At 42.9% G+C, this 12886-nt stretch overlaps 1 protein-coding gene across 1 annotated transcript in view; it reads right to left on the reverse strand.

Moving 5' to 3' along the window:
- EIF3A (eukaryotic translation initiation factor 3 subunit A) overlaps positions 1 to 12801 on the reverse strand; it is a 35242-nt gene extending 22441 nt beyond the window's left edge. Inside the window, exons 1-7 of the mRNA XM_065672371.1 lie at positions 12660 to 12801; positions 8339 to 8529; positions 8005 to 8141; positions 4762 to 4925; positions 3235 to 3434; positions 1780 to 1988; positions 842 to 1013 (exon numbers count right to left, since the gene is read on the reverse strand). Coding sequence (XP_065528443.1) covers positions 842 to 1013; positions 1780 to 1988; positions 3235 to 3434; positions 4762 to 4925; positions 8005 to 8141; positions 8339 to 8529; positions 12660 to 12708 — 1122 coding nt within the window. The 5' untranslated portion in view covers positions 12709 to 12801. The remainder of the gene's footprint in view (positions 1 to 841; positions 1014 to 1779; positions 1989 to 3234; positions 3435 to 4761; positions 4926 to 8004; positions 8142 to 8338; positions 8530 to 12659) is intronic.
- Positions 12802 to 12886: the final 85 nt, after the last annotated feature.

Genomic DNA, 12886 nt, shown 5'->3' on the forward strand with positions numbered 1-12886 from the left:
TTTATTACAGCATTCTTAATGGCAGTGGCAGTAACTCTGCACTACACCACTTAACTGTAGCTAAAAATGGAAAAGTAGACAAAAACCATATAGGCAAGACAGATATTTAGACCAGAGTACTACCCTCAACTTCGCTGTTTCTAAGACACAGCCCTACTACACAGGTGTAGGCCCACATCTAAACTAAACCCACATATCTCAGTTCATGAGGAAACTTCTGAAGCTTTAAATTGTGGTTTTAAGGCAAACTGGAGAAATACAAGAAGAATTATTGTAAACTGTAAAATGAACCTTAAATCTAAGTTACAGGTGTGCATGTAAATGACTGCAAGAAATTCACCATCCTTTGAGGATACCTAATTGTGACCGAATGCCTGATTTGTTTATGAAGGCTGGAAGGAAGAGAAATACAGCCTCCCTTCACGTTAAACACAAGGAAGATTTCATAATCACTTAAGCCCTTACAGTCTGCTATTTAGTATCTGACCTGTGCTTATCCAAGATACATTTAAAACTTGGTTCAGTTAATCACACACCTTAGAGTGTTCTAGCTCACAGCCCTTTCAGAACCCTCAGACTTTCAAAGCAACATTTGTTGCTTGGGTGATACAAGAGATGATACTGAATCCGACTCCTTAGGGCACACAAGCATTGTGTTATTGCTGCCATTTCCAAACAGTCCTTCTTGTGAATCTGAAATGCTAGCACTATGCCCTAAGTTACACAGTTAACCATAGAGCCGTTTTAACTCAAACTGCTGTCCCGTAACTAAGCAGTGTTCTAAAAGGAAAAGAAGAGGAACCAATGGCTCAAAGCTGCTCATCTTAACACCACTACCTACCATATCATTTATGAGACTACCACGTGTAGGTGGGGCCTGAAGACCCAAGAGGGTTGCCAGACGTCGCTGTTTCTCCATGATGATCCCATCCATATCCAGAAGACGGGCAATGTCCGTTCTCTCAGGAGTGATAGGAATGGACAGAGTGGCCAAAAGGACTCGAGTAGACATCCTGTTGACAAAGTATAACCACAAATGATCAGCTGCAAGAGAATGCTAATTCCTTTTCACAGATGTGCCAACTCAAGAGAAGGAATGAGTAGCACTCATGATGCACTGTGTAAAAATACCAGCAGTAACAGAAAATACACTAGCTGTATGATAAGAGTACAGAATACAATCTTCTTCAGCAACCAGGGGAAAGTTTTTGATAACACCTTTTCATTACTTACAGATGAGTACACATACACAGAAATTATAAAGAAACTTAAGCCACCACTGTAAATATATCAAAATACTACATAATTATATCTTCAGAAAGCAACTTTAAAAACTTACTTCAGCTGCAAATCCGTATCAGTCACATCAATTGCATCAATTTTTACAATTTACTGTGCAAGTCAGATGCACAATTTCATCTCAGAGTTGGAAGGGAACTTAAAGCTCATCCAGTTCCAGCCCCTGCCACGGGCAGGGACACCTTCCACTAGAGCAGCTTGCTCCAAGCCCCTGTGTCCAACCTGGCCTTGAACACTGCCAGGGATGGGGCAGCCACAGCTTCTCTGGGCACCCTATGCCGGCTCCTCAGCACCCTCACAGCTCTGTTAAATGTCCTTCTTGCTCCAGGGTTCTTTAGAGGCAATTAGTACTGGCCACTTTAAGCAGAGCTGCTCACAGCAATACATGTCATCACCTTCTTCTGGGGTACAATTTAGTTTATCTTTGAACTTATGTGGCTAAAATTAGAAAGTAAGATCACACGAACTCTCTTTCCCCACCTCTGCATCTCCTCTTGTGTGAGATTCTTTCGCATTTCCCTTGATAAGTGGTAAAGTCGGTGAAGTGTGGACGCATGGAAAAGAGCATTTCCTGATTTCCAGAAGACAGTTGAAACTTTGTGATAGTAATTTGCCATCAGTTGTGGTTTGGGTGGTTTCTTAGACAGTGCAAACAGCCCATGAATATCCTCCACTGCTTTGAAAGCTTCCTAAGTAAAAAACCAAGCAACAAATACAACACCTTAAAGAAGTTGTTGGCAGCATCCAAAAATGGGGAAAATACACATTTTATTGGTTTTATGGTTTTTCATAAAAATCACTTTTGTGATCAAACATGGGTATAGTTTCCCTAAGAATACAGATATACTTGGAAATGCCTCAAATGTAATTACTTGCATACCTCATCTGGAAACAAAACACAGAACATTCTTCAAATTCACAAACCCCCCAAAAGAGACAACCTTTGGCTTTCTAAGGAATTTCTCATTAGAAAGGTTGGTAAAGCAAAACACCTTGGAATAATTTGCTTTGATAATGCTCTCCCTGGCTGGACAGTAACATGAGGCAGCAGCATTGCTGGGGCCCCAGCCCAGCAGCAGACACTAATGTGTACCAACCACCTCCTAGTGATGTAGGTTATAAGAATGCAGGATGGCAGAGGTGAAGGTGCCATCACCAACTTCTCACTTTCACAACTCAAAGTAACTTCAGCTACTTTACCATTTACTACTACCAGCAGAAGCTTGGTTTGAAATCCTGTGCAGGAACACAGAATCACAGAACGGTTTGGGTTGGAAAGGACCTTAAGATCACCTAGTTACAACCTCCTGCCATGGGCATGGATGCCTCACACTAGACTGTGTTGCCCAAGGCTCTGTCCAGCCTGGCCTTGAACACTGCCAGGGATGGGGCATTTTTACCTCCTCCCTCAGCAACCTGTTCCAGTGCCTCACCACTCTCACAGTAAAGAACTTCTTCCTTATATCTAACCTGAACTTCCCCTGGTTTAGTTTGAAACCATCACCCCTTATCCTATCACTACAGTCCCTGATGAAGAGTCCCTCTCTAGCATCCTTGTAGGCCCCTTTCAGACACTGGAAGGCTGCTATAAGGTATCCATGCAGCTTCTGTCCTCCAACCCCAACCTTCTCGGACTGTCTTCACACAGGAGGTGCTCCAGCCCCCTGATCATCCTCATGGCCTCCTCTGGACTTGCTCCAACAGCTCCATATCCTTCTTATGTTGAGGACACCAGAACTGAACACAGTACTCCAAGTACATCAGACTAAGTATTCAGTATGTATGTAGTACCACATTCTAGATACTGAAACTTTATAGTCTTTAGCTTTTATTCTGTCTTTACCTTGGAGTATATACCATGAAACATGATCTGCGTGGAACAGATTCCGGAAAGGCTGTAGTCTAGAGCGTGATTAGAGGAGCCCTGCTGCATACCTGCCACAGCTCCATGCTGATAGCACTGTCAAGCTGCACCAGCCTGGTCTCCAGGTGCATGGACTGGCTGTCAGGGTTGTTGAGGTTGATCGCTGTGCTTTGGTTGTGATGACGCTGGATCTGCCCCAGGTGCATCCGCAGGTTATCGCAGAGTTTACGGAACTCAGCTTTGCGTGTGTACTGCAGGCAGAACTTGAAAGCTGCAAAACAAACAAGATAAAGTAAGCATGCACAGTAATCATAGAATGGTTAGGGCTAGAAAGGACCTTAAGTGGTGACTCCGTGGTAGTTCTGAATGGGATTCAAGTATGCAATACAGTACATTTGAACAATCTTCATTTACAACTCAAAAACATATCAAAGAAGATGCAATCTGTCACACATGATGAGTTAGTGACAATGCAGAGCACTTCCCTTTTGACCTGAAAAAATTAAGATGCTTCCACATAATTAACCTGACAGAGTAAAGGAAATACTTTGAGTTTCTTTAAAATGTTCTGATTTAAGTAGAGATTCCAGATTTTGTTTTGAACTAAGTGCAAATGAAACTCTGTGAATGGCATGAATTCAGCTTTTGGCTTTGTAAAATACGGAGAAAACAATTCTCAAATCATTTAAAGATGGTGAAGGTAAATGAAGCTTTCAAATGACTTGAAATGACACAGGAAAACCGAAACTGTCTTTGTTCCTGTAGCTCCTCTCAAAAATCTGTTTTCAATTTGTCATTCTCCCTCTGAATATTCTAAGTTATTGCTACCAGAAACAGGCACAAAAAGAAGTCTAAACACTGCAGCACAAAGACTTCAATACACTAAAGCACCCAGAACTCATCTCACAGTCATCCTCCCTAATGTACTTGCAAAATACGGATCCAGAGTTAAAAATCTAAGACTCTTCCTTCAAAGATACAGACCCGCAAGTTATACACACAAAAGAAAACATTTTTCTGCTCATCTCTCACTCTTAAGAAGAGATGAACCTATAAGTATCCGTTCTTCTAAAGTCACTTTTTACAGAATGACAGATAAAAATCACACAAGACTTTGTCCTATTACCTTCTGCATAGTATTTTCCTAAGTTACACCTGTGTCAAAATTAAAAGCGCATCGTGATTTTACACAAAACTACCCTTTTGTGTGCACTCATTTTGGAAGGTACCTGACACAGAACACATTAATGGAAGACACATTTGCCATTCTGAATAAAGTGAAAACATGACTAATTTTGATCAGTTAGTTAGAAAAAATAAAGACACAGGACCAGTAATTCCCATATTCTCAGTATGTCCAGAAAAAAAAAAAAAAACAACTTTCCTTGCAATTTCTGTTACAAGAGTGGCCAGAAACCTGAGTGATTTTAAGGAACCTATGTAATTTTAAGAGCAGTATGTGTGTACATACACAGACTTGAGAAGTTAACCTATTTCCAATATCCAAATAGAAATAACCATTCATTTTCTAGCTTTACAGGATGAAATACAGAAGTTCTTGACCTCATTATACTTTACGTTTCCATCTTGTGACTTACCTTGCTGTGCGATGTCATGGTACAGGCGTTCCACTCGAGAATTATTTCGGAGAAGATCCAAACATTGTCTGTATGATTCCCATAGAAATTTAACCCAGGGTGTCAAAAGCAGGCGGTCAGTACGATCCTGAGTGTCTTCTCCACTCACAGCGCTCAAAAGAACACTACAGTTGGGGCAAGGAGGTAAATGGGGTGAAAAAAACCCGAAGAAAAATAAGTGGCTTATTCTCCATAATCTTCACCAGTTTTTCTTATCAAGATCCAAGGTGAGACTGGACAAATGTGAACAGCTAATTCTGCTGCACAGTCTGTTTTCAAATTGGTCCCTCAGACTTCTCCCTTTTCCTTTAAAGCATGTAGATAATTTTTCTTGCTGCTAAGTTTTAAACTTTGGCACCTGCATGTATGACTGCCATGTACACGCTCCAGAGGTAAGAGACATCAGTAGCTTTTGTATCCCTCACTTAAAAGCTGAAGGAAACCAACTCCAGGATTTTCACTGTACGTCTGTTAGATTCAAGTATCACTTGAAGTGTCTATCTACTCAGACACCTTCCCACTTGCTGAAGCTTCCTGTCACCAGCAATGCTGCCAGAGAGAGTTCATTTCTGGTTGACATACGACATAGAAACATTGTGTGCCTTACAACCTGCAGACATCAAAACCTAGAACACCTACATTAAAGCATCAAATCCTTTAAAAATTCTGACATGAAAAAGATGCTTAAAGATGCCAGAAGATGTGATAACCTTGCATTTAGTGGCCACAGCTGCATTCCCTCATTCACAGAAATACAAGATTGGAAAGGATTCCTGAGACACTGAGACAAATTCCGTGCCCCACATGATCCCTTTCTGCTAACCAGACCACCCAGCATGACAAGCTTAAAATGAATCATCTTCCCTTCATTCGTAAAATCCTTTTTGAACTATGCTTCTAATACAAACTCTCGACTCCTGTAACTCTCTTCTACCACACTGCTTCTAGTTCTAATTTACTTCCTTGAGCACTAGCACTACATATGATATGAAAGACGACATTTCACCAGAGCCTTCTCCAACAGATCAAGCAGTGAATCCAGCAAAAAAGTACAAGTGTAGAACACAGGACCTAAAAATCACTACAGAAACTGTGGTTGTTCAGATAAAGTGTGACTGGAAAGACACATTTTCTAGTCCTCAGTTATATAAAAGAGAATGAGGAAAAGAGAGGTCAGTCAATCTTCAATGTCTATCAGTAGGATTCCTCTGTAACAAAGACTGCCCAGGCACTGGAAATAACATTACTGGCATTGCCATCCTGAACCAACTGCTGAAGGCTAAAGAAAAGGTCTGTAACATGTTCCTTTCTTTGCAGCCAATGAGTTCCCAACTCCTACCAGAGCCACATGAAAATCCACAGCCTTCCACTCCATGCCTTTCCGCATACTACTCGACTAATATAACTCTGCTCCTCATAGTCGCCTACACAAGACTAAATGTCCTCTACTTTGACAATTTTTTCCAATTTGTCATCATCACTAGATACAACTTTGGCTTTTTCAGTTTCTGTGCCAAGATTTTAATTGAAAGAATTCCCGCTGACTTCACTCTTGATTCCCATCTCCTGTCGTCATTACATGTCACCAGTTTCATACTGGGCAATGTTTTAGTCCCCTTACAACTGCAAACATCCCTTCTGGTATGGTACCAATAGCTTCACTTTTTCCCAGGCTGGATTTCTTATCTCTAGCATTTCTTGACTCTAAAACATTAAATTAACAACTAAAATTCTAACACAATCAGATGTCACCCACCCTTTGGCAAGCCTGTGCTGAATGTGATCTGACTTTTAACTCCATGTACTACTTCCTTCCTTCAAAACTCATCATAAAGACCTGAATGTTATCACAATCTAGGTAAGAACACATCAGCAACTGTTAAGACCACTACTTACTCCTACATATGGATGATGAGAAAATAGGCTGTCTGCTCAGATGGGTGTCTGCAGAGCTTTAGTACCCAAAGTATCTAATGGTATTTTTAAAACTCCAGGCTAGAAATGATGCTGTTATCCAACATGAGGAGAAAACTGACTTTTTCATTCACCTCAGCTTTTTTAGAGCATGGAAAGTACCCTATCTCTTTATTCCAGAATTAATAACCTTACAAAAATCAGTAGCAAAGTACTGCATTCATCTTCAGAGCACACCTAGGTAGCTAATCTCAACCCTTCTCCTTAGAATTTTACCACGATTTTCCCTGGATTTCTCCAATTATGGCTGAAGATCCCTTTGCTATTTTTTCTGCAAGCTTTAATTTGGGTTGACTTAAGGAAACTTCAATTTATTCCCTACACTTTCTAATTTCTCTTAAAGGATATGGGCAGATGGCATCTTCCAAACACATCTGGAGTGCTTTAAAACATTTCTTCATCCCCACCTTGTCACCCACTTCCACAGATGTAACCACATACATACCTGCACTACTGGAGTTAATGTGAGCATTTCCTAAATCAACGGATTCATCTGAAGACACAAACATACAACTGGAACTAAACTCACTTTGCCTGAAGCAGATTATGAAGTTCTCCCACACAACATTCTGACAACAGACTAGTGTCTTCTCGCAGAGCTGGAGACTAGTTTTATCCTGTCATGGCACCACATGCCAATGAAGGTCTATACACAGCCTAAAGCAGACATATTCACTGATCCTTTTTTCCTTACCTTCTATGTTCTCATTATCCACCCAGTTAATTAGAACCCTGAATTTACTTTTAATGCCCTTTCTTCCATTATCAGTTACCCAAACAAGTATAAAGAAACATTCCCTTTTGTTTGCACATACTCTATGTGGTCAGAAAGACTGGAGGTTACCACATAGAGGAATTAAATTGGTCTAATATAATTAATAGCATTTATACCTTAAACTGGTAATGAGCAGCTTTCAGTAACAAACTCTCCAATACCACTACAGATGGAGATCTGAGCAGACCTCAGAAAGCCATACCCAACTCCCAGAACTGCTCCAACTGTATCTACATTTTCTGTTCTTTAGTCCTTAATTTCTTTACTTTTCTTTATTCAGACATGGGATTTTGTTCAATGCAAAATTCCTTGCTTTCCTACCTTTAGAACCTCTGGAACACCACATGTATTGCATTCCAAATCCACCATCTTTATATCTCTGAATTGCAAACACCCTTCATGAAAATAAGGATGCTTTCCTGTGAATTGCGACATTTTGAAGACAGGCCGCCTACCTTTCTGGAGTCTGAATGTTATCTAAGTCTTCTATGTCCAGTACCATCTGCTGGGATTCTTCCTTAGCTGCTTCTGTTTTTTCTTCAGCTAATTTTAAATAGGCTCGAACAACATCCTCCAAAGATTTGATGTTCACCTACGTCAAAGGCAGAAAATGGGAAGATGTTTTCACCCACAACAGCACCAAGTTTTAAAACGTACATGCTGCAAACCCAGGAACATCTGTAAGGCAGATTAGCTCTAACTCAAAACCAGTCAGTTACTTTTAGTTCCTATCAGCTGACATACACTATGCTTGCTACAAATACAACCATAAATAAATAGAAGCCATACCTGCTGGCAAATGTTCTTGTACTGGTAGAGACCTTCTTTTGCCAGGTGGCTCTTGCGGAGATCCACACAGAGCTCCAGGTATTTCAGCATAATCGGCTCGTGGATTTTCTGCCATGTTCGGTGTTTTTTGCTTTTCATAACATCATAGAGAACATCAAGGGCAGGTTGCTTTTTGCCAACCTCAAGGAATTCTGGAAGTAAAAACCAGTTAGTAAAAGATTTGCAAACCAAAAGATGCATGTTATGCTCAACAGTGTAAACTTCAAAGAATTTAATCAACTCTAACCAAAGTCCATTGATGGCTTGATTTATTTGCCCATAACAAAAGTGGTGGCAAAGGCAACTACGGTGGCTTTCAATGACAAAATGGCAAATGAATGCCATTAACATGAAGATTTCAGGACATCAGAGATGTCTCCATCCCTCGAGGTGTGACTGGGCACTTCATACATATTAATAAAGTACACACATCCAGTTTTCAAGCTAGTTACATCAAGAAGGACAAGGAAGACACACCATGAGGCTTGTAGTACAGGACATACTAATATCATTCAACAAGATGCAAACCATCCAGTGAACAGCTCAAAAAAAGTCTTGCCCAGAAGGAAAAAAAGGAGGAAAAAGAAGGAAACAAACTTCACTCAGAAACTTTGTTCAATTTTTTTCCTGGTTTTAGAACCATCTCTAGACCATCAGAGTCGTTTAGAGATTCAGTTTCTAGAGCAGTTCCACTAAAAGCTGTTACAGTCCAATTAAAGAGTCAGACATCTTTTAAGGCCCCGCTGCTGAAAGCAGTGCCCCATTTACTCATTCCCTAAGCAGCTGCTGTTACCAACAGCATCTCTCAGCATCACAGCAACTCCCATCTCCGATAATACCACACGCTCTGCTCGGTACAGTATAGTAAACCATCCACCAGCAAATATTAAAGCAGCGCAGTCAGCTACCAGTATACACACAGGCACTGCATAGAACCTACTCTTAAGAAGTTAAACAAATCAAAGAACACCCAGAATAGGAAGCAAACAGCTTTAAAAGATAAAGAGAAGTCGAGTACAGGTAAAAGGAAATGAGTGTGCTCTTACAGGCTGAGGAGTGGAGTCAGAACTCCCTGTACTCTGGAAATCACTACATTCCTAAAGAAATTATGGCACCAGGGATTAAAGCAGGGGCTTGCTCAAGGTGCTCGGACATCAGACAGAGCTTCTGACCTTTGGAATCTCAGTACAGAAACCATGCTGCTGCTTTCAAAAATAAATCTTTTAGCCATGGCTAAAGATGTCTAAACATACCTAAAGGATGTATTTTGAAAGCAGTAGCACAGTTTTCATTTCAGTATCAGAGGAGTGTGTATTTGGAGCTGACTTTATGTAAATAATGAGCTTGCATAAGATGAGCAAGTTCTTTTCCAGCAAAAACAAGTGTTACATTCAGATCTAATGCAGTTTAAAGTATTCAGCAGAATTTTTTTTACATATCAATGGAATATTAATAACGTTATGCTCCATCCCATAATTTACACTGTTATTTTATCTCAGTGCTACTTCGGAGACAATTACTGCTCAGCTTTACCATTTTTTACTTCCGAAAATAAACTTGAAAGGCAAGTTTCACCTTGCACCAATGCCACTGCCAGGCCAGGCTGCTCCAACCACAGTGGGCAATAACAACTGGACAAAGCACAAAATTCACTCATACTGCTCTGAAACTTCTCATTAACTCTGGGTAAGCAAGTTCTTACAAACCAGTCACCTAATTAAGGCTAATTTAACAGACACTGTAGTAGAAGCACATACAAAGTGAACCTGAGGAGTCAAATACACCATGCCTTGCAGTAGGAACTTCTAAGTTATGGAAACTAAGATTGTAACAGACTAAATGCAAAGCCTTAGTCTTGAATGGTTGTTAGGATTACATTCTGTTGTACCACTTAAAATGCTAAAAAGTATTCAAAACACCAACTGAAGCTCTGAGTGGTCAAGAACTAGCTAACACACACTGACAACTCAACTACTGCTACCCCAAAATGCCAAATTAAGCTGAATTTTCTATCTGAGAAAATGTACATTGTTACAGAAGGTGAAGATGCCATTATCCAATAGCTCTGAAAGAGAGCAAGCTCAATATCTATAATACTACTCCCCAAAAGCTGCATTACATCCTTGACTACAAAGCAATGTCAAATATTAACACTAAGAATCCCAGACTGGTTTGGGTTGGAAAGGGCCTTAAAGCTCATCCAGATCCAACCCCCTGCCATGGGCAGGGACACCTTCCACTAGACCGGGCTGCTCCAAGTCCCCGTGTCCAACCTGGCCTTGAGCACTGCCAGGGATGGGGCAGCCACAGCTTCTCTGGGCACCCTGTGCCAGCGCCTCAGCACCCTCACAGGGAAGAGCTTCTGCCTAAGAGCTCATCTCAATCTCCCCTCTGACAGGTTAAAGCCATTCCCCTTGGCCTGTCCCTACAGACCCTTGTCCAAAGCCCCTCTCTTGTTCCTGTAGCTTTAGGCACTGGAACTACTCTAAGGTGTCCCCGGAGCCTTTTCTTCTGCAGGCTGATCAAGCCCAGCTCTCTCAGCCTGTCTCCAAAGCACAGCTGCTCCAGCCCTCTAAGGGTTGGCTTTGACCTACATTTACCATTTATAAGGAAAACCAGCCTTCCTTATGTATCTTTACATATTTACAATCATTCAAGCTCTTCTTATTTCCAAACATCTGCTATGTATGCTGAGGACACTGAGAACCTGAAGCAGAAATTGCTGCTAAATGCTCACCTAAACCTTACCTATAAAACACAAACACTGGAACTCTGGAAACTCGCCAAATGCTCCAATTTGACACGCCGGTTTAACATTAAACTGCTTCCTGCAACATACAATCTGCCTTAGCTACAACTTCTCACATCTTTATTATACTTGGCCATGGTGAGAGTGGGTTTGCAAGGCTTGACACTGTCAAGTAAGAACTGCTAAGGTTTGTCCAGAGAACACTCCCTTCAGTTCCAATCCTTCAGTTCTACTCTACCCCTTCAGTTTGTCAGAACAGAGATGTGAATTTAAAGCTAGTCTCCAATACCAGCAAAGCAACAACAAAACGACATGCTCCAGCAATGTGACTGGCTCACCAAGTACAGTTTACTCTATCCAAGAATTCGGAAGCTTAATAAAGCTCATATACTGTATGAGCATTGTTCCCAGTAAAAGGACTGCTAAAATACAACTCCATCTTTGGCAGCTGACTGAAGCTGAATTTATCTTTGATCTTTTTATCTTCGTCAAATGATTTTTACAATAACTTTTAGACTGGAAATCCTAAGAATGTGCAGTAATTCATTTAAAATTTTCTAGTTAAAATACATAGTACTTCAATTATGTAGTCCCCAGACTACACAGCTTCTTCAGCTGTCATTTCAAGACCCATACATCATCTGTAATTTCTGGATGTGTTCAAGTGTCATCCTGCAATCAGTCCTGTGACAATTGAGGGTCTAAATGGTTTTGCTAAGTTGCTTAAAATAGGACACTATTAAAAAAAAAAAAAGTGTCAAAGCCTTATATTTAGCTTGAGAGAGCTGACAAATATATCCAGTCCAGCTTTGTATGTGGCAGTCTGTGAGAGGTATCTACAGTGCTGTCCTCTTTGGAGTCTATTCCTGGGCAAACTTATGCATCAGCCTGCACAATGTTTAAGGAGTTTAATCATTTACATTCTCACCAAAGCCACATGAAGGCTGGCACTCCTAAACACGAAGTCCACAGGATAAAGCAGATCCCGCCTGGGATCTGACCCGGTTTTGAAATGACCCCGGATCGGCTGAGAGATGGGGGCCAGATACCTCATGCGAAGCCCCGGGCCAGCAGCGAGCCCCATCCCGGGTCGGAGAGCTCCCGCTGGGATGCAGGCTGAAGCGCCGCGGAGCCCGGGCCGTGCTGCCCTCGGCACACAGACCCCTCCACCGCGACCACCCCTTCACCCAGAGTCTGCCCCCGCGGGCGGCCCAGGGGCCCCGTCGGGGAGAGAGGCGGAGCCGGGCCCGCTCCCCGAGGCCGCCGGGGCCTCGCCTCCGCCATGCGGTGCGGCCGACGCCGGCAGGCCTCGGCGCTTTCCCCACGGCAGGGAATCGCCGCGCCGCTCGCAGGCGGCCTCTCCCCAGTGCCAGGGAGGCGCCGGGCCTTGGGGCCGGCGGAGGGGCTTAAGAGGCGAGTACGACCCGGCACGGCCGCGGGCGAGGAGCGGCGCACGGTGCCCGGCGCGGCGTGGGGGAGCGGGGGAAGCGAACCGGCGGGAGGGCGGTGGTGTGGGGGGCGGCCCGCACTGACCGTTCGCCCGCTTAAGGGCATTCTCGGGCCGCTGGAAGTACACCGGCATGATGGCGGCGGCCTCTCCTCACAGGGCGGCGGCGGCGGCTCGCTCCGTGCTCCAGCCAGGCAGCCTGCGAGGCCGGAAAGGGAGGGCAACCCCGCGCCCGCGCGCACTGACGCCGCCGGAAGCGGAAACCCCTCCCGGTGCGCGGGTGGGGCTGGGGAGTGCGAGACGGGTATGGCCG

The sequence above is a fragment of the Lathamus discolor genome, chromosome 3, assembly GCF_037157495.1.
Source record: "Lathamus discolor isolate bLatDis1 chromosome 3, bLatDis1.hap1, whole genome shotgun sequence".
In the NCBI taxonomy this organism is placed as follows: domain Eukaryota; kingdom Metazoa; phylum Chordata; class Aves; order Psittaciformes; family Psittacidae; genus Lathamus; species Lathamus discolor.